The 25522-nt window shown below is 41.3% G+C and overlaps 1 protein-coding gene across 5 annotated transcripts in view; it reads right to left on the bottom strand.

Moving 5' to 3' along the window:
- Window positions 1-25522, bottom strand: part of TNRC6B (trinucleotide repeat containing adaptor 6B) — a 246723-nt gene that overhangs the window by 173005 nt on the left and 48196 nt on the right. For 4 of the 5 annotated variants that reach the window (XM_081309335.1, XM_081309338.1, XM_081309333.1 and 1 more), the window contains 2 exons: window positions 15783-15857; window positions 4461-4551 (listed from right to left, as the gene is read on the bottom strand). In XM_081309335.1, the coding sequence (XP_081165461.1) occupies window positions 4461-4505 (45 nt within the window). In that variant the 5' untranslated portion in view covers window positions 4506-4551; window positions 15783-15857. The remainder of the gene's footprint in view (window positions 1-4460; window positions 4552-15782; window positions 15858-25522) is intronic. The other variant, XM_081309334.1, reaches the window with a different exon arrangement.

Below are 25522 nucleotides of genomic sequence, written 5' to 3'. Positions count from 1 at the left end.
AAAATCCAAACTCTCCATACCCAGTTAAAAACAATAATGGGCTGAGGATGTAGCTCAATAGTAGAGCACTTGCCTAGTGTGTGTGAGGCCCAAAACCACAATGATAACAAGAGTAACTTTTACAAAAAGTCCCTCTATTGGACTCTGATGCTTTTCTGATGATTAGACTGGGGTAATGGGTTTTGGGGGAGGTCATGAGGTGAAGTGCTATTTCATTACCTTTTATTATTAAGGTTACACACATTAAACATGATGTCACTGTTAAAGCTGACCTTGGTCTCCCGGCTGAGGTAGGTGTTGTTATGATAGGTTTCTCCTCTATATGAACCACATTTAAGGAGTAGGAAGTTAGGTTTCCTTGAGGGTGGAATGTCTACATAAATCATTTGGAGTTCTTCTGCCTGGGATACTGGGATTTTTAAGTCCTTAAGTTTTGGTGTGGTATAACACACAGCAAGATGTCTGAAACACACTCAAACCTTCTCACCATCTCTCATCACACTTTACTACTTACCTGCTACATGTCACTCCCTCTGCTTATGACACTCCTCTCCTCCCCACCCACCCAGCAACAAACCAATTTTTTATTTTATTTTTTTAATATTTATTTATTAGTTGGACACAACATCTTTATTTTATTTATTTATTTTTACGTGGTGCTGAGGATCGAACCCAGGGCCTTGCATGTGCTAGGCAAGCGCTCTGCTGCTGAGCCACAACACCAGCCCCCCGATTTTTTAAAAAAATATTTTTGTAGATGTAGATGGGACAGCATGCCTTTATTTTATTTATTTTTATGCGGTGCTAAGGATTGAACCCAGTGCCTCACATATGCTAGGCAAGTGCTCTGCCACTGAGCTACAGCCCAATCCCCAACAAACCAATTTTTCTTTTAAATATTTAGTTTTAGGTGGACACAATATCTTTATTTTATTTTTACGTGGTGCTGAAAATCGAACCCAGTGCCTCACACATGCTAGGCAAGCGTGCTACCACTTGAGCCACATCCCCAACCCCAACAAACCAATTTTTAAAAATCTTTCTTCTCACAAAATCCAGTTCAAGTGTCACAGTCTCCATTGTGGAACTTCTTTCCAGGAAGAATTCACCACTTTGGGTTAGGCACATGTTTACTATCAGTATCATGGTCCGATTAGCATGGCTCCCTCTCTCACCTTGACTGAAGTTCCCCACATGCAAACACTAATGTCTTACATGACCTGGCATGCCTAAACAGGGCATCAACAAACAGCAGGTGCCTAATAAGTGTTTCTGACTCAAATAATTAATGACTATTTTATTGAGAATGACTCTTCTGTGATGTTATTAGTAATATCTCAATTTAAAAAAATGATGGAAAAAGGATGACATAGCTGGGGTCCAAGACATGTCAGTAAATCAACACCACAGCTAAAACCTCCCTGGCAATAGACAGCCCTGCTCTGAACAGCTTAGATCGGACACATAAAGAAAAATGATCATTGCATTTGACAAGTGAAAGCCACATATGACAGATAGAATATATTTTAGATCAATAGGCACATAACTGTCAAATAAAGTAGGTGAGCTGATTCTTTCTCTAGGGGATTCAGGCCAATGAAGTACATATCCTTGCCTTTGGAGTTCCTGATAAGTCACCAAAGACTTTTTTTACAGAACATAATTTTCTTACCTAACCTCAAAAAGTACGGAAAAATAAGATGGATTCTTGGTTAGCTGTGTTAGTTCTATTCAGTTTTCTCTCTCACATACATAGCAGCAAAATTAAATAAGGCCTGAAGTGGTCCTTGGGAAAACCATAAGTAGTAGTCGCTAAGCCTACAAAGAACATATTTAAGAGCTTCTTCTGAAGTTTTACATTGATAATAACTGTCAACTTGTCTTCTTTCAGTACTTTTTTTTTTTTTTTTTGGTACTGGGGATTGAACCTGGGGGTACTTTACATTGAGTTAAACCCCCAGCCCTCCTTTTGTTTAAATTTTTTTTATTTTGAGGCAGGGTCTTGCTGAGTTGCTTAGGGCCTTGCTAAATTGATGGTCTTGAACTTGTTATCCTCCTGCCTCAGCCTCCTAAGTTGCTGGGATTACAGGTGTGTGCCAATGTGGTCAGCTGCCATTCTTCACTTTGATTCAGTCGCACTAAATCACCGAATGTCTCACCAAGTTGCCCAGGCTGGTCTTGAACCTGTGAGCTCCTGCGTTGGCCTCCTGAGCAGATAGATAGGAGGCATGTGCCAATTGTGCCTGGCTTTTTATTCAAAGGCAGCCACAAATTGTTACCAAAAATACTATGATAAATTTCTGTATTAACATGAAAGCATTCCAAATACAAGATTTTAAACAAAAGGCAACACAGGGAGAATAAAACATAAAAACCTGAATTGAATTAAGACTGATGAGGCTGAAGTTATACTCTAACTTCTGATTAACAGAAGCATCTACTTTCTTCAAGTATAAGAAGAATGTTCTTTCATGTTATTAATCTAATTGATTTTAAACTGATAAACTATTAAGTAAATAAAAAATCAAGAAAACCAGCCCCTCCCCCCCCCCGTCCCAGCCAAACAAAGGTAAAATCTGAGTTTATGGCATAATAAAATATTCTATTACATGCTCAGTAAGCAATCTTCTAATTACCCCTCAGCTTTGCAGGGAGAGATATATTAGTAGCCAGGGAATCTTAGAATCCAGTCTTCATTAACATTATATTTCATTATAAAATAATGAATTAGGATCTTGGGGAAGTGTGTATGTGTACCTCAGAAATCCCAGGGTGTATGTGTCTTGAGAGTTCTGGGCATGTGTTGAGGCGATTCCTAGAGCCCCTGAGTTTTGTTGGTTCTGACAGCCCTCACTGAGACTTAGGGTCTAGGTACATCTAGTGTGAGCCTACAGGCTTCTGCCCTGGCTACAGAAAGAAGAAAGAGACCTGGTGAGATGGGGAAAAAAAAAATAAGAAGACAAGATGGCACGTGTCCCCCGTCCATGGACCTGATCACAACCCTGTTGAGTGGTGAAGTTCAAAATCATGCTGAAGGAGCTGTTGAGGAAGGGACTCAGTTTCTTACAGCCTAGCACACAATGTGCAAGGGCAGACTAGCGTGTGGCCTCTCTGGAATCCAGTGAATCAAAGCAGGAAGCCAACAGGCAGTGAGCATGGGTAACAGGAATCCAGTGATTTTTTTTCCTTTTTTAAAATTTTAACAATTATTAATATGAAATTCATATAACATAAACATATTGAAATGAACAATTCAGAGGCATCTAATGTATCTGCAATGCTGTGCATCTACCACTTCTATCTAGTTCCAAAATGTTTTCATCACCCCATGTGGAAACCCCATATCCATTAGGCAGTTACTGTCCATTCCACATCAAGCTTCTCCAATCTCCAGAAACCACCCACCTGCCTCTGCCTATGGATTTATCTATTCTGCACATGTCCCCTATGTGGCATGATGCAATATATGATCTTTTGTGCCCAGTTTCTTCCACTCAATATGCTTTGGGGGGTTCTTGGTGCCATTTTGACTGGTCTCCACTTTGGCTCTGATGAAAGAATAAGCATCCCATAGAGAATACTCGTGGCAGTGCAGCAGCAGAGGGCCTGCCGCCTTGGGGGATCCTTGGTAGAGGGCAAGGTGCAGTGCTGGAGACTGTTTAGAAGACAATGTGAGGTACCTAGAGGCTCCCAGAAAAAAAGGTCCCATGTGACCACATCAGGAAAGAGCCAAGGAAATTCAGGACATGGAGCCAGATAGAAGTAGATAAACACAGATAACCTATTTGTAGATTGGGTTTGACAAAGAAAAAAATTCCTTCCGTTTTAAATGAAAAACCAACAAATTATCACTTAAAATTTATAATAGAAAAATGTCTGAAAAGCACAAGTGACTGCTTCTGTGCAGCAAGAACAGGGACAGGCTTTTACTTTCAGCCTCATATACTTCTGACTGTTAATTTTAAACTTTCATATTTTTTTTGAAGAGAGAGAGAGAGAGAGAGAGAATTTTAATATTTATTTTTTAGTTTTCGGTGGACACAACATCTTTGTTTGTATGTGGTGCTGAGGATCAAACCCCCGCCGCATGCATGCCAGGCGAGCGCGCTACCGCTTGAGCCAATCCCCAGCCCCTAAACTTTCATATTAAAAGTGAAAAGATAAAATGATATTCTAATAGTGAATCATAAAGTTCCAGTCAAATTTGTTTTAAATTTGTCACACAGAATAACAAAAACATGAGCCCCCAAATAAACTTTTCCTCCTCTTAAAAGAAAAAAAAAAGAATAACAAAAACAGATACTGAGAAGAAAAAAAATCTTTCCAGATCTAGGTTAGGTTCTAATTTAAATCAATCTAATTTATAAATTCACCTAAAACAAAACACCCACTCTACTCATCCACTACCTCTACTATTGGATTTCTACTCAAATTCTTAATATTGTAGGTACGTTACTGACCTTGGAACTGCTTTCTTCCGACACTTCTCCCTCATTAGTTTGCATGGGAACAGACTCTGTGCAAAACTCTGCAGAAAAACACAACTGCTGCCTGAAAGAGAGATAAGGAGAGAAAAACGCATGTAAGGAATCTGGGCAAAAGTTTACTTCCCTAAAGATTTAGACTGAAATTTTGTCACTGAGACCATGGATCCTGTGAGGAGATGACCTTAGGCACTTTGAGTGTATGTGTGCACATGCGCGCTACGTTACCAAGTGCATCTTAGGTAAGAAGAAAGATGGAGTGAGGCGGAGCAGGACTCTTCCCCTATGCTGGAGGAGCAAGATAACTGTGAAAGGCTTAAGGCACTGGGATATTAATAGCTCTAGATTTCTTTCCCAATCTTACGTGGCTCTTGGCAGAAGTGATAATGGAAATCTTCAATGGTTATTGCAGTCAACACCAACCTGCCAGAAGGACGCAGTGAGCAAGGTGGTGCGCCAGCTGTTGCGCTGCAGCAGGTCACACCGCTGGATATTGGGCTAGGCTGCTGGACCTGGCCAGGTTTTCTGGGTTTATGATTTATGTTCAACAGACTTGTTTTTGTAACAAAAATGAAAGTCCATTCTAACAGGTGGTCCACTATTTTTTTTTTTAAGAAAATACGCCTAGCCAACTAAATGTCAGCTAATTTATTTTGATTAAACACTAGGCTAGGGCTGGGGATGTGGCTCAAGCAGTAGCGCGCTTGCCTGGCATTCGCGGGGCGCTGGGTTCGATCCTCAGCACCACATACGAATTAAGATGTTGGGTCCGCCGAAAACTAAAAAAAAAAAAAAAAAATTTAAAAAACTCTCTCTCTCTCTCTCTTAAAAAAAAAACAAAACACTAGGCTACTTGTGGGGTAAAACAACAAAGAATAGTAATTTTTCCTTTCAATACCAATCAAGCGAAAGTTTGTTAAAATGACTGAATTACAATATGCCAAAAGGAATCAGTGCACACCTGCAATCCCAGCTACTCAGGAGGCTCAGGCAGAAGAATTAAAAGTTCAAGGCCAACCTGGGCAACTTAGTGAGACTGTCTCAAAATAAAAAGTGCTGGGATGTGGGTCACCTAGCATGCATGAGGTCCTGGGTTCCGTCCCTAGGACCACTCCCCTAAAAAAATTTTTTTTGAAATAAATAAAAACTTAAAAACCTCTCAAATATTTTAAAAGACTGACAGCTACAAAATGTAAAACCTAAAATGATGCTTGTAACACACGCTTTTCTGTGTGCAGAGACGTCTCTTTGTGAACACACCAGGGCATGGCAATCCCTTCTGGTGCAGGTTTCTTAATAGCCAGCTGCAAGACCTGAGGCTAAGAAGGCACTTCTGGGTTTCCACGGCTGTTGGCTAGGAAAAGGGGGTATTCAAAATATCTAGTGAGCTTGCCCAACAAGTTTTTTTGGGAACAAATATTTATTTACATGATGTGAGTTTACAATTGGTACAGCAGAAATTCTCACGCAACCTCCATTCACTTTCACGTGTTACCCTGTGCTGCCCAGTCCCCCAACACATACACACACACACACACACACACACACACACACACACACACACACACGAGGTACACAGCAAGTAAACAGGCTCTCTCTAGTTGCTTTTGCCCTTCACTGTTTATGACTGTTGTGTAAAAACAGGATTGCTCTTTCTATGAAAATTAAGTTGACAACACTTGAAAAACTTCAAAAACAACCAGCAAGATATGAATTGCAAAGCATCTCCCAACCATCCTCCTACTCACAGGAAGGGAGGTGGATACTCGCAGAGGATGCACTCCACACACCAAGAATTCCCTTCCGCTCCCAGGTCTGCGCTCTCAGCCAGCACTGGTTACTCTCTGCTCTGAGTCCTGGGGCTCCACCCAGGCTTCTGGTAGGAAGGCAGGAGAGGAAGGAGGCAGGCGATGGTGTGCTCCTCTACAAAAGGCCACTGCTGTTGTATGGCAGACTGCTTGACCTACAGCTTTACCACCACCCCCCTTCTCTTGTCCACCCCTCGCTTTCTTACATCTTTCTCGCTGACCTTTCTCTGACCTTCACTGCTCTTTTCCTCCCTGATTCCTCTTCCCTGCCCCAACAATAAACAGACCTTCCTACCCCCCACTTTCAAGGTTATTATCAAGACCTTCCCCCAGACATGGACCTCCCTATGCTGCCCAGGCTAGCCTCCAACTCCTGGGCTCAAGATATCCTCCTGCCTTAGCCTTCCGAAGAGCCAGGACTACAGGTGTACACCATGGCGCCCAGCTTAACCAAAGACTTTTGCCCCTACATTCACTTTCTAAAATCCATCATTTCCTCACAAGATCCCATCTATTCATCAAGGCCTTATTAAGTCTTACCTTCTCTCCTTATAGCAGCCCTAAAATTTTCAACATGTTGGAGAAGAAATTATTAAGGAAGAACAATGGACCTGTACCCATCCAGTGGACAACCTTTCTACTGTTAGGCCTGAACGGGCAGGAAGCAGTGACAAGCCTAGAGACAGTCGCAGCTGTAACTCAAGTCAGACGCAAAGGACTATGTATATGAGACGTTGAGAAAATTCCCCTTTATCTCATTTCCCTGGGGAACATCATTTTCCTGAGGATTAAATGTAATAGGTCGAAGGACATGCAGATGGCCACTCTCAAAGCTCCCTCTATTCTCCTATACTCAATCCCCAGTTCTTGCTGAACATTTCCCTGTGCCTTTATGCTCACAGGATGCTGCTTCCCTCTCCTGCTGGCTCCTCTCTACCCCAAAGGAGAAAAAAGCTTGCCTTGAAGAGACTTATCTGGAAGGAGAGCCAAGGTGGGTGGAGCTCAGCCCTTCCTTCCCTTGGGAAGGAGCTACCACTGGGGAGCAGGCGTTCTTCTGGCTCTTATACCCCTAAATGCAAGAACCTCACAACTACCTACAACTAAGTAAGTCTGCCGAATTCTGAGGCTTACTGTTAAGAAGTCCACTTAGCAGTATCTATGTGTAAGTCACATTCTTCAATAGTTTTGTCAATAACAGAGACAATAGTTTGGTCTCTCAAATGCTTTCCTTTTTTATCTCATTTCTCCACTGGTACACAGCTCAGTCAAGGGGAGGATAGTACTATTTATTAGGTCTCAAAGAGCCTAATATCTAGTGCATAAGACTGATATCTGGATAAAAAGACAGGAAGTAAAATTGGGGGGCATGAAATACATGTGGAATTTTTGAAGCTTCAATTGGAGGCCAGGACTTTGGGCCTTTAATGAGACACGAAGGATTCTTCTGTAGATGATTACATTAGGCCACACAGGTTTTTACTTGTGTATTAGCTTTTTAACTACTGAAGCTTATAAACTATAGGCCACACAGTATTTTGACCTTAACGGTAACTGTAGTTATGGCAACTTTGTCGTCAGATAAGTGATTGTTTCTATAGAAACAAGGCTGCATGCACTAGGCTCAGAAATTTCGGCAAAGACTATGGGGGCTTTGAAAGTCTCGCCAAGAAACAAGCCACAATTGTGACGGTGGCACTGAAAGCTCATCTAAACCAAACTCCAGCTGTGCAGGCAGTCTCAGCATACACCGTCCACTTTGGCCTAGCAAGCAGACGCCATGTGTGCTAGCCTCAGCACAGGGTGTTAGCAAGCGTGGGTGGCTTCAGTGTACAGAGGGCTGCTGCTTGACCTTGAATTATGCTGGCATAGCTCTTCCTAAGCTGGCATGGCTGAGGAAAGATTAGACTTTAGGGAAGAGTCTTCATTTAGGCCTTTCAGACATCAGAAAGTGGGACATTTATTTGCTGCATACAAGCTAGAAGACAGGTGAACTTCAAAGAGCACGAGTCTTACAAAGTGAGCAAAGTTGTCCTTTAAAATTGTTTGTGGACTAATAAACAGTACACAGTTAAGCCCAAGGGGAAATGGAAAGGAAGAGGTTTCTGTCTACACCAGGAAGAAAGGCAGGAGGGAAGCAGTTAAGGGAGGAAGGGGCTTGGCAGACTCTGGTGTCTGGACTTACTTATTGGTAAAGACCAATGCACTAGGAGACAAGAGCTGGGGAGCACTAGGGGAGGGGAACCTTCTCCCCATCCTTGAGGATTCCCTCCATGTGGGACAATGTGAATGTTTTAATATCATGAACTTACCATAACATGACTCACGCTGTTGGGGTGAAGAGACTTACCTGATTAGTGTCTCTGGAAAAAGAAAGTGAACCTGGACTTACACTGGCCCCTTTCCAAGAGGGGAGCCTATTAGGCTCCCTGCCCTCCCTCTTCTACTAGGCAGGCCTCTCCTAGATTAGAGCTATGGGCTGAGCACACTTGTTAAATCCTGGAGTTCTGAACTAAGAAGCCTATCTGCCCTAGGTATGTCAGCTTTATTAGTAATAAAAGTGACATTCTGATCTCTACCTGTCTTATTTCTTTGTCAAATACCTCTGCTGGTTTAGAACTTGGGCAGGGAAATGATTATTATTTATTGGGTCCAATTCTATCCCAATTTGCATCTGAGTCTACTCCTCACAATTAAGTTCAGCTTCTGTATCTGCCTAAGCTGCCCCATCATCCCATGACCATGACATCAGTGACATACCTTTCCTTCCAAAGCCCTCGCTAACTTCGCTATACCCAAAGGACACACTATTCGGCACTTTACTCAGGCAAATCTTTCCCTCTCTCCACACAAATGTGCCAATAACTACCTATGAACAATCGCCAGTCATACCTACTATCATTTGGACATTAAATGTCCCCTCAAAGGTCCTTGTGTTAAAGGGCCAGTCCCCACATTGGCACAATTGGGAGGCAGAAAGTCCTCTAAGAGGTGGGGCCTAGTAGAAGGTCTTTAGGTCACTGGGAATGTGCCTAGGACTATAGGTGTGTTCTACCATGTCTGGCAGGAATCATTTTTAGAAATAAAAATTGCTGGGTACAGTGTCACACACCTGTAATCCAAGACACTCAGGAGGCTAAAGAAGGAGGACTGTAACTTGTCTCAAAATAAAAAGGGCTGGGATCAGCTTATTAGTTGAGTGCTTGCCTAGCATGTGTAAGACCCTGGGTTCATCTCCAGTAACATTTTAAAAAAAAAGCAAGCTGAGAACAGTGACACATGCCCATAATTCCTAATGCTGAGGGGCCTGCCCTTCCAGCACTGACTGTGGGGAGTTTGAGGGCGCAGAGCAACCCCTCCGGAGATGGTTTCAGAGAATTGCGTCTACTTTATTGCACAGCAAAAATAGCTTTTATAGTGGGTATGTGCCAATTTACATATAACAATCACAATAGGCCAGAGGTGACACACATCATTTCATATCACAGGAGTCCAGACACCAAGAGTTCAGAAACTGCCATGTAGGCAGACCTTGTACCAACAGGGGAATAACTTCTTGTCAAAGGAGCAAGGAAATGGCAGTTGCCAGTGTTCTGACAGCACTCTGTCCCAAAACATAGCGTTCTATGTTAGGATTTCCCTGCTGCACAAAGATAAGGATTCCTCCATGAAGGTCCAGAGTCAGGCCCTGCAACAAATCCCAGTTTCTTGGGAGTCTGAGGCAAGAGGATCACAAGTTCAAGGCCAGCCTTAGCAACTTAGCAAGACCATGTCTCAAAATAAAAAAAAATGAAAAGGGCTAGGAGTGTAGCTCAGTGGAAAAGCACTGCTGGGTTCAGTCTCCACTACTAGAAAAATAATAATAATAATAATAATAATATTTTGTTTTTAGTTGTAGTTGAACACAATATCTTTTTTTTTTAAAGAGAGAGAGTGGGGGGGGGAGAGAGAGAGAGAGAGAGAGAGAGAGAGAGAGAATTTTTTTAATATCTATTCTTTAGTTCTCGGCAGACACAACATCTTTGTTTGTATGTGGTGCTAAGGATCGAACCCAGGCCGCACACATGCCAGGCAAGCGCGCTACCGCTTGAGCCACATCCCCAGCCCCTGAACACAATATCTTTATTTTATTTATTTATTTTATGTGGTGCTAAGGATAGAACCCAGGGCCTTGCACATGCTAGGCTACCACTGAGCTACCACCCCAGACCTGCAAAAAATTTTTTAAAAAACTAAAACTTTCCCAACCAACACCATATAGTCTGCCTACTTACATTTTATTGATACCTGCTTTTCTTTTCATCCTTTCTTTGCTCCCATTTTTTTGTTGTTCCTTTGGAATTATCCTTAATAGTTTTTATTTTTTTTGATAATTTTTTTAATATTTATTTTTTTTTTAGTTTTCGTCAGACACAACATCTTTCTTTGTATGTGGTGCTGAGGATTGAACCCGGGCCACACGCATGCCAGGTGAGCGTGCTACCGCTTGAGCCACATCCCCAGCCCTCCTTAATAGTTTTTAATGTGTTTTAATGTGTTTCTTTAAAAAAAAAAGCTTGATGGGTAGTGGGGTGCAGTTCAAAAGTAGCCCTTTTCATTTTTTTTTTATTTTGAGACATGGTCTTGCTAAGTTGCTAAGGCTGGCCTTGAACTTGTGATCCTCTTGCCTCAGACTCCCAAGAAACTGGGATTTGTTGCAGGGCCTGACTCTGGACCTTCATGGAGGAATCCTTATCATTGTGCAGCAGAGAAGTCCTAACACAGAACGCTATGTTTTGGGACAGAGTGCTGTCAGATCAAACCTAGGGCCTTAGTGCTGTCAGCATCAGTGTGGTGCTGAAGATCAAACCTAGGGCTTTATGCAAGCTCTACCTCTGAGTTACACACTCCCAGCAATGATGACATTCTTGTTTGAAGTTATGACTTATAGTTGTATCTAGGGCCTAAGTCAATCTTACTGTTCTTCTGACAAACTGGAAGAATCAAACAGGCAATGCACAGTTAACTCTGGGTTCCCCTTGGGGACTGTCAGAAGGTATAAGTATCAGTGCTAACAATCCTGAAAAAGTCAAGGCAAAACCCACTTAAGTTAACTGGAGAGGTGAACAAGGAAGGCCAGCGCTGTCATAAGATGATGTGCAAGCACAAGCATTTCATTCTGCCTCAATGTGTCACTTCACCTCGGAGCTGTCATCAGTGTACCATACATGTAAGTGATGGATGGTCTTGGCCTGGCACTGTGCTCAGCACACACAGGGCAGGACTCAACAAATGTTAATGGATAAATATGAGTAATGTCACTTAGATCCTGAGCAAGGTTGTCCATAAAAGTTGGCACATGCCAGGCGCAGTTGCACACACCCGTAATTCCAGCAGCTTGGGAGGCTGAGGCAGGAGGATCCAAGTTCAAAGACATCTGCAGCAACTTAGCAAGGTCCAGTCTCAAAATTAAAAATTAAAAAGGTCTGGGGATGTTGCTCAGTGCTTTAAGTGCCCCTGGGTTCAATCCATGGTACCAAAAAAAAAAAAAAAAAATTGGCACATATGCTAGTATTTTCTAAGCCCTCCAGGATCTAGCCTGTCTCTCCAGTTTTTTTTTTTTTTAATATTTTTTGGTTTATAGACACAATATCTTTATTTTATATATTTATTTATTTATTTTTATGTGATGCTTAGGATCAAACCCAGTGTCTCACACGACCACTGAGCCCCATCCCAGCCCTGGCTCTCCAGTTTCACCTATCTGATTTCTTTGTTCCAGCCATGCTGAACTTACAGCTCCACAATATGCTAGTATGCTTCAGGTTTTCATGTTTTAATTCATATTATCCTGCCTGCCTTTCTCTCCCCTATGCCAAGAAGGGACACCCTGTTTATCATTACAGACTCAGTTTTTAGAAAGTATTCCCTGACCCCAGTAGAAGTGATGATTCCTTTCTCAGTGGCCCTAGTGGATACCGTTTGAATCTTATTAAATTCATCCTGTTGGGCTGGGGTTGTGGCTCAGTGGTAGAGCGCTTGCCTGGCACATGTGAGGCACTGGGTTCGATCCTCAGCACCACATAAAACTCATTGTGTTTTACTGAATTTATTTGTTCACATAGATGCCTCTATGTAATAAGGATCTGCCTGTCATCCTCTTGATATCAGACACTAAATCTTGTTATTCTCTTTATTCGGTCCACTTAAAATTGCGTTCCTGGCATTTAATAGTATTTGGTAAGTTCCTTTTTATTTAAAATGTAATACATACAAAGAACTCAAAAAATTAAACAACAAAAAAACAAATAACCCAATCAACAAATGGGCCAAGGACCTGAACAGACACTTCTCAGAAGAGGATATATAATCAATCAACAAATACACAAAAAAATGCTCACTATCTCTAGCAATCAGAGAAATGCAAATTAAAACTACTCTAAGATACCATCTCACTCCAGTAAGAATGGCAGCCATTACGAAGTCAAACAACAAGTGCTGGTGAGGATGTTGGAAAAAGGTACACTCATACATTGCTGGTGGTACTGCAAATTGGTGCAGCCAATTTGGAAAACAGTATTGAGATTCCTTGGAAAGCTGGGAATAGAAGACTTGGGTCAAATGGTGATTTGACCCAGCTATTTCTCTTCTCAGACTATACCCAAAAGACCTAAAAACAGCATACTACAGGGACACAGCCACATCAATGTATAATAGCAGCACAATTCACAATAACTAGACTGTGGAACCAACCTAGATGTCCTTCAATAGATGAATGGATTTAAAAAAATGTGGCATTTATAAACAATGGAATATTATTCAGCACTAAAAAATAACAAGATCATGGCATTTGCAGGAAAATAGATGGCATTAGAGCAGATTATGCTAAGTGAAGTTTAGCCAATCCCTAAAAAACAAATGCCGAATGTCTTCTCTGATATGGGGGGGGGGGGTGACTCAAAATGGAATAGGGAAGAAGAGCATGAGAAGAAGATTACCACTAAATAGGGAAGAGAGGTGGAAGGGAAAGGGAGGGAGAAAGGGAATTGCACGAAGAAGGAAGGAGACCCTCATCGTTATACAGAATACATGTATGACAATGTGAGGGAATAAAAAAAAAAAGAAGTGTGTCACTTTAGATTGTGTAGAGAGAAGTGATGGGAGGGGAGGGGAGGGGAAGGAGGGAAAGAAAGGACAGCAGAATAAAATAGACATTATTATTGCTGTGTGTATATACGTGACTGCATGACCAATGTGATTCTGCAACCTATACACTCAGAATAATGAGAAATTATACCCCATCTGATTCAAATGTATGATATGTCAAGATCATTGTACTGTCATGTGTAACTAATTAAAACAAATTTTTAAAAAGTATAAAGAAAATGGTAGAATAAAAAATTAAAATGTAATACATATGAATGCAAAAAAATCTAGTGAGTTTCTACCACATGTCAAATGGTGCTGGGCTAGTATGGTGTAGTAGAATAAGCTTTGACTTTGAAGAAACAAAATCCTTCTTCTTTGTCAGTTATTAGGTGTATAATCTTGGACAAGTTATTAACCTTCTTTTTCTTTGTCTTTTTTTTTTGGGGGGGGGATTGAATTTAGGAATGCTCTACCACTGTGCTACACCTTCAGCCCTTTTTAAAAAATTTTTAAATTTTGAGACAGGGTCTTGCTCAGTTGCTAAGGCTGGCCTCAAACCTGTGATCTTCCTGCCTCAGCCTCCCACATCACTGGGATTACATGGTTGCAATGTCATACTTGGCGTTAACTTTTAATCATTAGTTATTTTCATTCATACACCGGGCAGGTAGAAGTACAGAAGGATTAAACAAGGAATGTATAGCTTTACTAAGGTGTCCAGCAGTGGCCAACAGGCCTAAGCATGCACAGAGCCCTGGGTTTCATCCCCAGCACAATAATGAGAAAAAAAAGTTAGTTCTTAGTTCCTGGTTCAAGTGTGCTGTTGCCAGTAGAGTGACTACAAATATGTAATTTCAAAAAGCTAGAAAAAAGAGATTTTTGGATGTTATCACCATAAAGAAATCATGAATGTCTGAGGAGACAGATGTTTAACCTGACTTAAAACATTACAAGGTGTATACATGTATCAAAAATATCAGATGGAACCAGACAAATATGTACAATTTGTATGTTTTTATGTATCAGTTAAATAAATTCATTTAAATTTTAAAAAGTTCCTTTCCAAGAAGCCTCAAAGAGTTTACAGAATAGTAAAGATGATGGACACAAATAAAAAAACTCACATTAAATTAGGGGTAATTTATTATCACAATAACAATAGGAGTTCTCTTTTTAAAAATATTTATTTTTTAGTTGTAGTTGGACACAATACCTTTATTTTTATTTATTTTTATGTGGTGCTGAGGACCAAACCCAAGCCCTCCCATATGTGAGGCTAGTGCTCTACCACTGAGCCACAACCCCAGCCCCACAAGAGGAGTTCTTAAGACACACGAAAAAGGAATTCTATAGCAGTCTGGGAGAACAGGAAAATAGGAAAGGTAGACAAAGGAAGCGCAGGTAGCTGCATTTTGCTACACTCTGAGCAAAGAGAAAAGCATCAACCAAGGCACAAAACCATACATATTTAGGAAACAGAAAATGATCTGGTTAGACTTATAGACTTGAGGGCTGGGGGTAAAGCTCAGTGTGTGCCTAGTACACATGAGGCCTGGGTTCAATCCTCTGCATCGCAAAAAGAAAAAAATCAATCAAAAGACTTACAGACAGGGATTCCCCACAGAAGCCAGAATCCATGCCTGGAATTAGATTTTGAAGGGGTTTGTAGATTAGCATCAGCAACCACTGGGAGCCACAGAAGCTGTTTCAGCAAAGCAGTGACATGGCTAAATCTCTCATCTAGAAAGCAAACCCAGGCAGGAATGTGCACTGCAGAATGGAGCAGGGAGACCAGAGGCAGAGAAGCAGGCAATGTTCTCACACAGAACTGCGCAACTGCTAATCCTAGTAAGGTTTTATGTAGTGCTGGGGGTCAAATGCAGGCCTCATGCAAGTTAAGCAGGTATTCTACCACTGAGCTACATCCCCACCATCAATACCAGTGCAATTTAAAGGGACCCACCAAAGTAGGAATTCAAAAATTTCCTTCTATAAGAAATCTGCAAAGAATAACAACATCATAACATACTTTCCTTTGTGTGTGTATGCAGTGCTGGGGATTGAACCCAGGGCCTTGTGCATGTGAGGCAAGCTCTACCAACTGAGCTATAGCCCCAGCTCTTTTCCTTTTTTCTTTTTTTAACCTTTAAAAAATTGTTGTTGTTTTTTTAGCTGTAGATAGCACAATACCTTTATTTTACTTATTTATTATTCTGTGGTGCTGAGGATGGAACCCAGTGCCTACACATACCAGGCAAGTGCTCTGCCACTGAGCTATGGACCCAGCCCATTTTCCTTCTTTTTAAGATAAAGACTCTCCCATTCCATTACCAATACATGGTGGATGTCAATTTTAAAAACTTACCTTTGACAGTATCTTGGGGCAACACAGGCCTGAGACAATGAGTCTAGGTTACATTCAGTGCAAAAAACCAAAACCCTGAAAAGAGAAAAATCACAATGAGCTACGTGCTCCATGGAAGATGCCAGAGAAAAAGTGGATCTGGAAGCCCCATCCAAATCCAGCTCCCTGCTTCACAGAAGCTGGCCCGCAGGCCAGTGTCCGGGCATCCCAAGCAAAGACTTCCCCATCCAATACTAGGGCAGTAACAGCATCCTCCTCAGAAGGTTCTTTTGAAGTTTAATTATGTGTGAAAGGCCTAGTATAGGGTAGGGCACCAAATGCAAGCTCAGTCAAAGCAAATGGCTATTAGGAACATAAATTGGAACACTTTCTAAAGGGACATTAAAACCTATCATCAAAACTTTTTTATTTACTATTTTACCCCCCAAAACACCAAAATGCCTTTTCAATGTCTCCATCTGGATGTCTCACAATCACTACAAACTCAACTTGTCCCAAACTCCATCTTCACTCTGCCCAAGTTCCTCCCATCTCCACTGTCTTTATCAAGGCAGAACCTGAAGTTCTTTCTTGGAACCTCACCTACCCAAGAGTCCCTTCACATAAGCCCTACCATTTCTGTTCTCAACATTGTATCTCAAATCCACCATAATTCTTCAATTCCACTGAGGTCATCACTTTCCCTGTGGAGGCCTCTTAGCTGTTCCCCGCTTCTACTCTTGCTTCTCCCCAATCCATTCTCAAATAATGGCTGGAATTGTCTCTTCAAATTAAATTAATAGCAATCTGCTAATGAATGCAGTGACAATTTTATGATGTACTAAGATATATTCAAACGTCTGAATATGTTGATGAATGAACATATAGATAGATATCTGTCAGTATACAGGCATCTGAAGATATGTGAAATGGCCAGTGCCTTCATTTTACAGAGGCAGAAACAAGTATTAGGTTCTCCAGCTCAAGACTGCACCTACTGTGTGTGACAGGGTGGTCAAAACAATGATGAGCCCAGCCTCAGCTTATCTGTGATCAGCATCTGAACTGCTGTTAGAAAGCTCTTTGGAAGTCGGTGCCTTTATTTCACAATCAACTTAATGCTTCTGTCCATGAGAGCACATTCCACTCCTGGTGGCTACAGGCTGTTAGGTGTAGTTTTAGTCCCATATTATGTTCCAGTGCTGGAAATGTCACTTTAGCAAATCCTGAAAGCATTCGGTGACCTTATCTGTCATCACTTTTACTTATTTTACTTAATACCCTTTTAGATCAATAAATCTCTGACGGAACGGTGTTGAGAACCCATAATTTTTGTTTGTGTTTTAGTTTTTTGGTAATGGGGAATGAACCCAGAGGCGCTTAACGACTGAGCCACATCCCAACTCATTTTACATTTTATTTAGAGACAGGGTCTTGCTAAATTGCTTAGGGCCTTACTAAGCTGCTAAGGCTGACTCTGAACTTGTGATCCTATTGCCTCAGCCTCCCCAGCCACTGGGACAGATTATAGGAGTGTGCCTCCACGCCCAGCAAGAACCCATATGTTTTAAATTTTATTCCTATCTCTCTATTACACACACTGTTGTCCTAGCAATGCAATGTGTCTTTTTCTTTTTTCTATTGTACTGGGGATTGAAGCCTGGGTTGCACTACTACAGAGCTATACTCCCAGCACTTTTTATTTTTTACTTTGAGACAGGGTCTAAGTTGTCTAGGAGGGCCTCAAATTTGCAATCCTCTTGTCTCAGCCTCCTGATTTGCTGGGGTTACAGCCTGTGCTACTGCACATTCCTGGTGCAATGACTCTTTTTCAAAAGCAAATTTGACCTTTGTGAATGTGCACTGACTTGTATTCAGTCAATAACTACTCATTACTTTAGGGTCAAATCCAAAATCTCCTCAGACCTATCTTATCTTCCCATTCTACCCATAAGCACTGTGCCTGGTTTCCTTGTTGCCCACACTCATGCACTAATGCCTACTGAGGGCCCTTTGCTAATTCCCTTCTACTCATCTTTTATCTGTCTCCTTTGAACCCAGGAGCTTTACCACTAAGTTACATCCCCAACCATTTTATTTTTTGTTTTGAGACAATGTTTTGCTAAATTGCCTCGAATTTGTGATCTTCCTGCCTCATTTGCTGGGATTACAGGCTTCTGCTACCACGCTGGCTTCTACTGGAAATTTTCTGTGCCTGCCTGGCTGGGTGAAGTGCTACTCTCCTTTGAGGTAGATCATCTTATACTGGTTCTGTCCACACGGATGTCTTCTTCACTGACAGCAAGGACTGTATCTTAGACAACTTTAAATTAGGTTGGGCGGGAGTTCAATAAAGCATAAATGGAACTAAACCCCAGTGGAATCCAAGGAACTTGGTACTTTAGTGCAGATGTTTCTCCCACTGAACAGCACTGCAACAGCTCAAGAGCTAGCTGGTCTGGTCCTCACAGAGGCCTCAAGAACCATAGGTTGGTTATGTCTGACCCTCAGCACCTCAGAGAATTATCAGATTTTTAAATTTTTTGTCAATCAACCATAGACTATAAAAGAATACAGACTGATTTTTAGTTCCCTATTTTAATCAAAGATTCTGCCCAGGCTAAACCACAACTTCTTTAGATTTATCATTAGTACAAATTCTGTTCCAACTTCACAAAGTAGCTCATTATTACATATGTTCTTAACAGACAAGTTAAGAAGACAGTGACCATCTCAGTCCTTTGCCTGCTCTGTCGTGAGTCTCAGACACCTGCCAGCATTCAGTGAGGGGAAAAGGATAATGGCAGTTAATAGCACAGGTTAAGCAGGCAAGGGAAAACAGGCAATTTTCCAAGTACTTTTTTTATTTTCCGCCCCTGGAGATGGGGTCTTGCTATGTTGTTTAGGCTGGTCTTGCACTCCTGGATTCAAGAGATCCTCCCACCTCAGCCTCTACGCAGCTGGGACTCCAGGTGCACTCCACCCCCAAGCACCCTAAGTCCAAAGTGTATGGAAGAGTGTGCCCGTCTGCAGAGCTGCACTACTGCATCAGGTGCACTTGCACTCAAGGTCCACACAAATGTTAATTCTAAATTTAACATCTGAAATTACTTAGTTGAAGTTGTCTACAGCACTATTTTCCTTCCAAGGAATAAATAATGGCAAATTTCTTCAAAACATTCAGAACTACTCTGTAACCACCTGATTATCATGTGCAGTTGTAGCAGTAAACTATGAACCACTCAAGTTTTCTCTCATCTCTTACAGGGCAATGAAACTGGACTTGAGGTTCACAATGGGGGGGTTCTATGGATCCTGTACTAATCAAACCCTGAGTCTTGCTAAACTGCAAGCAGACTTATGAGTTCCTCCAAAGCCAAGTATCTAACTAAATTTACAGGATATAACTGGAACTTCAAGTCTTCCTGTGAATATGACAAGATGAAAGAAATACACAGTCAACTAACAATATTTACTTTCTACTAGTGTCCCCTCTGATACAGAAGTGTTTTAATTTTCAAACTTGACTATTCAGCATGGTTCTTTTTAATTTTAACTCTCATTTAAAAATTTCAAGTGGTATAGATAAGGCCCTTGACCACTCTTCACTCTTCCCCTCCCCAGTCCTCCTAGGACTCACCACTGTCACCAGTTTGGTATCTGGCATTAATTCTTGGGTGCAGACTATTGAGAATACATAATTATTTTTTCTTTTTGGCTAGAGATTGAGTCCTGGGCCTTATGCATTTGAGGCATGCACTCTATAGGGGATACAGGGGACACATGCACAGCCATATGCTATAAACTTTTAATCCAGTCACACATAACACTGAAAACTATGACTGCCTAGGTGGGAATAAGGTACTTACTAAGCCAGGCACTATGGAACAGGCCATAATCCTAGCAACTCAGGAGGCTGAGGCAAGAAGATCACACATTTGAGAACACCCTCAACAACTCAGCACAATCCTATTTCAAAATAAAAAATAAAAAGGGCTCAGAATGTAACTCAGTGGTAGAGTATCCCTGGGTTTTATCATTACCACCACCACCACCATCATCATCAAAATAATAATGAGGAGGAGGAAGAACCTATAAATTAGCACAAATTGCAACGTCCAAAACTAAGCCACGCAGGTGAAAGCAGATGGGATTATGTACCCAACACAGGAGATTCACTAGATCTGGAAATGCTACCTTTGCAGTTTCAGGCCACTTCATTTCAGCTCAATGCTTTGGCAATTCTGTAAAAATATTCAATTCTGCCTGTTCTTTAAACACCCCTCTTTAGTCCTAAAATCTGCTCTAGTTCCCCTATTTCCTTTCCTAGTCATGCTTCTTGAAAAAGGAGTTTCTATTTGTGGTCTCAATGTCCTCATCCCTCATTCACTTGTTAATCACCACAATTTGATTTCTGCCTATTAATCCAGTTATCGAGTACAGCGGATGCTATTTAATCATTCCTGCTTTGAACTCTTCTCAGCTTTTTTCTCTTCGTGTTGCAGGCCTTATATATGACAAACAAACAAATACTCCACCATGAAGTACATGCCCAGCTCTCTCTTTAGCATTTAAAAATTAGAACTACTTGGTGTGGGGATGTGGCTCAGTGGCAGAGCTGCTTGCCCAGCAAGGACAAGGCCCCTGGGTTCAATCCCCAGCACCATCAAAAACAAAAACAGAACTACCTGAAACCCCTGTCATCCTATTAAGGTTACTGCAGATTCAGTCACTGGGCCAGGGCACCTTTGGATGTTGTCTGTCCTCCTGTCTCCTTGGAGTGCAGTCACCTTTTCCTTATGGGCAGGGGGTTAGGGGAGTGGCCATGGTGCTGTACCAGGGAATGAGGGAGCAAGGTCCTGGTGGGGACCTGAACTAAGTTCTTGGCTTTAAGTTCTGACCCCAGTTGACCTGGAGCATGTGTGGTCCCTTCACTCCATAGGAAGACCATCCAGTGTCTTCTGTCGGCTAGTCTCCTGGTGCTTTCATGACTGGTGCACCCCTCGGGAGTCTGAAATTCTCTTGTCCTTCTATGATCACACATGACCTTGTCCTCTCACAGATGTAACTACCACATCTACCTTTGTGACTCCCAACTCTCTCAGTGCTGACCTTTCTTGCACTCCCCAGAGCCACCCACGTAACTGCCTCTGCCAGTGGAGTTCTCACCTCTGGACCACAGCTCCTTAAGATTCAACACAGCTGCAACTCAAACAGCCCATCCCCAAAATGCGTTCTCCCTGTGCCTCACCCAGGAATGATGTTATCCCACCCAATCCGAAATCTGGCAACAGCATCAGCTCCTTCCTCTCACCAAACTCTTAATGCTAACCTCCAACTATTCTAGTATGTTCCCTCTTGCCACTGACTGCCCTGGTCTGGCACAGGTTCCCACTGGTTTTGTGTGGTTTTGCTGTGCTGGGGACTGAATTCAGAGGGGATTTACCATTGAGCCACATCCCCAATCCTTTTTATTTTTTTATTTTGAAACAGTGTTTCACTAAATTGCTTAGGGCTTCACCAAGTTGCTGAGGCTGGCCTTGATTTTATGAGAGGATCTTATGCCTCAGCCTCCTAAATTGCTGGGATTACAGGCAAGCACCATTGTGCCTGGCCCTCTACTTGTTTTTAAAAATTGCTTTTCTTGCCCTCAACACCAACCCACTTCCCCCATTAGATATGACTTTTAGAAAGTACAAATCCTGATGATTAAATCCAACCCCCACTATATGGCATGCAAGGCCTGGGACAGCACACCTCTCTGCTGGATCTTTTTTTTTTTTTTTTAAATACATGACAGTAGTACAACTCTCCATTCTTCTGGTTGTACATGATGTGGAATTACATCGGTCATGAATTCATATATGAATATAAAAAAGTAATGTCCAATTTATTCTACTAAATTCAATCGTCTTCTGTTTCCCTAGAGCACCACATGGTTTCTTATGCCCTGAAGACAAGATCTAGGTCCTAATTGCCATTCTCTAATGCAGTGCTAGTCCAAGGGACATTCCCAATAAATTCTTGTAGAATAAACGCATTTTTAGGAAAAAAAAAATGTCAACTCAGTACAATACTTTTAAGCTTACTCAAACAAGAATTCTGCTTGTCTGTTATAAGCACATCACAGACAGTGTACTACCTACACGGGCACATAAGACTTCCTGGGAGAAGAAATGAAGGAAACTTTGGAACTGATGGCATAAAAATGTCAAATTTATTCTTGTATTTTGGAAGTCAAGGAAAGTTGCCTACAAAAAATGAACCAGTCTAAAGCAAGAATAAGGAGAAAGACATGCGGCCTATCTTGGGCTATTTGCCCAGTTCGCTCAACTCCCTTACGGCCTCCAGCCTCACCCCAAAACAGTCTCCAGCCTCACCCCAAAACAGCTTGTTGATTCTTTATTAGAAAGGGCCTGGGAAAGGAAGGCTTTTCAGAAAATCAAAACACAACAAACTGCAAGTCACTTGGAGGTATGGGCAGGGATGACAGGGATGACAAAGACCCTGGATAGAGAACAGCAGAGGCAGCTCCTGAAACAGCAAATTCAACTCAATCACTTTACTAAATGCTTACTGAGCACACAGCACTACGTTAAGCAAAGTGTTCAGAGCAAGGGTCTAGGGCCAGGTTTCATTGCAACTGCTGGTCACATAAGAATTATACAGACTGAGGTGACAGATGTGTTAATCAGCTTGATTTAATTATTCCATGTGGTATTCATAAATCACAACATTATTTGTGATGTTAAATATGTACAACTATAATTTGTCAATTTATAATTAAATAAAAATTTTAAAAAGAGTTAAAGAGGATTAACATGCTCAGTTTTGGGGACTCATTTAATGATAATGTACATATTTTGTATAAATTTTATGTATTTTAAAAAATCAAATAGCTAGTTCTATTAAGGTGACTCTGGTTTTTTGGATTGTTTTGCTGTACAGGGGGATGGAGCCCAGGGGCCAGCTATTATGGAAGCTGAAGCAGGAGGATCACAAATTTGAGGCCATCAGGAGCAAAAAGCAAGACTCTGTCTCAAAATAAAACTTTTTTTTTTTTTTTAAAGGGTGGAATCAGCTAGATGTGGTGGGGCAGACCTATAATCTCAGAGGCTAAGGCAGGAAGATCACAAATTTGAGGCCATCGGGAGCAAACAGCAAGACTCTGTATCAAAATAAAAAAATTAAAAGGGCTGGGGATATAGCTCAGTGGCAGAGTGCTTACCTAGCAGGTGTGAGGATCTGAGTTTGACACCCAGTACTTGAGAAAAAAAAAAAAAAAAAATTAGAAAATCTGTAGGTCTCAAACTTGCTCACCTCAGGAGCCCTTCATGCTCATAAAAATTATAGAGGACTTTAAAGTGCTTTTATTTATGTTGGTTATAATTATCGATATTTACCACAGTAAATACTAAAACTATGAAACATTTAAAATACTTATTAACTCATTAAAAACTACCAATAATAAATTATCACATTTTCAATTTTAAAAATATAAAAATTTCAAAGCATTAAAAATGTGAAAAAAGTGCCACTATCTTATATCTTGTCAAATTTCTTTAATGTCTGGCTTAGGAGATGACAGCTGTGTCCCAGCATGTGCATTTGCTTTCTGTCCTCTGCGGTCCCACATGTCACACAGCCCCTGGAAAGCTCTGTGCACTCAGAAGAAGGTGAGTTAAAAAGGAGCACTGCACTCTTGTATAATTAAGTTAGTTGGGACCAAGGGGGTGATGTAAAGGGTAAAGCAAGGGCTGGGCAGGAAGGAAGCATGTCGCTGTTAGTGAGCCTTAACTTTCAAGGTTGTAAACAGGACTCCTAACGTCTGGCTACAGGCGAGGGAGCAAGCCCGTGAGGCAGGGTTGGCTGATGGCGGTAGGGAAACCTCTCTGCCTTCTGGGAGCCTCTACTGCCCTGGGCAACATTCCCCCAAGGCCACTTCAGGTTCTCCTCTCTCTCACCTCCGAGCTCTGCTTGAGAAGCTGCAAATGGCTCGCCAGGAACCGCCTTGCCATGGTTGTGTTTACTAACAGTAAAATCCTCTCCCTGCTGCAGTCTCCAAGTCTTCAGACTTTTCTTGATCTGGCTGTCTTTAAAAGCAAATTTAACATCAGCCACATAGCCAGTTTTTCCCTGCCAACAATCATGTGAGTTTGCTATTCTGTCCCTGTGCATCTTGCACACTGTAAAAACAGTTCCTGGAGCATCATATGTCACCCATCTAGTTGCCATAAACTGAAAACATTTTCTTCATATTTTGTGGCACAAACTAAAAGCATTCTGGATGTGGTTTGCATACAGTCCATCTCTGGCCAAAAAAAGAGGTTTAAATTTATAGAGAAGCAGAGGAAGTGGGATTAGAATGCTTTTTAATGTTTGATAGTATATATTCTTTCATTTAAATTTTTCCTGTGGCTAGTGTGTAATCAGTGAAATTATCTTGTAATAAATATAACCATGTTCATTTAATGTAGCAAGTTTTCCACTAACAGTATTTTATACCTGAGAAAAGCATAGGAAACAGAAGTTTTTGTTTTTGTTTTGAGTCTTAAAATAAAAATAGAAACAGCCATGAATCTATAGTACACAGTTTTTCAGTCACACTTATTTCTTGTAGTAAACATATTCATTAAGCCCCCTGAATAACAGATTTTCCTGTGTGTGTATATGTGTGTGTGTGCGCGCGCGCGCGCGCGCGCGCACACACACACACACACACACCTGCACATGCATTGGGAGTAAACCCAACACCACGCTCAAGAACAGATTATTTCTTAAGTCAAAGTGAAACTGAAACTTTAAAAGAGATCTTTGCTCCTGGAAATGGTAAACTAGGTGACTCAACTAACTGTCCTAAGGATAGCCAGAAAATCTGGACACAACATAAAAATGTCTTCAAGGCAAACAAACATTAACAAAGTAATTAAGAATCACTACAGGGGCTGGGGATGTGGCTCAAGCGGTAGCGCGCTCGCCTGGCATGCGTGCGGCCCGGGTTCGATCCTCAGCACCACATACCAACAAAGATGTTGTGTCCACCGAGAACTAAAAAATAAATATTAAAAATTCTCTCTCTCTCTCTGCCTCTCTCTCTCTCCCCTCTCTCACTCTCTCTTTAAAAAAAAAAAAAAAAAAAAAATCACTACACATAAAAATTCATTCTGTGAAAGACAATAAAGCTTTTAGAAGATACTACAGAATAATTTTTTATAATCTAGGGGTAGGAAAGAACTTCTTAAACAGAACACAAAAAGTACTTGTTATTAAAAATTAGCATTGCTTGGGCATTGCTCAGCGGGACAGCATTTGCCTAGCATGAGTGAGGCCCTGGGTTCCATCCCCAGCACCACAAAAAACTAACCAAAACAAAAAAGCTCAATATGACTACATGAAAATTCACAGTTCATCAAAAGACACCCTCAAGAAAATAAAAAAGAAAACAACATAAAACCAATAAAGGGTTCATATTCGAAATGATAAAAAGTTCTAACAACTTTTTTTTTTTTAAAGAGACAAGACAGATAACCCTATAGAAAAAGGGACCAGAGGCTAGACAAAATATGTTACGGGGGCTGGGGATGTGGCTCAAGCGGTAGCGCGCTCGCCTGGCATGCGTACGGCCCGGGTTCGATCCTCAGTACCACATACCAACAAAGATGTTGTGTCCGCCGAGAACTAAAAAATAAATATTTTTTAAAAAATTAAAAAAAAAATGTTACGGAACAACCAAAACACCTAAATCACATAAATGGCCAATA

The sequence above is a fragment of the Spermophilus citellus genome (assembly GCF_964194105.1).
Source record: "Spermophilus citellus genome assembly, chromosome: 10".
NCBI classification, from domain to species: Eukaryota; Metazoa; Chordata; class Mammalia; order Rodentia; family Sciuridae; genus Spermophilus; species Spermophilus citellus.
The sequence above is the reverse complement of the archived record's forward strand: the minus strand, read 5'-3'. Positions and strand labels throughout refer to the sequence as shown.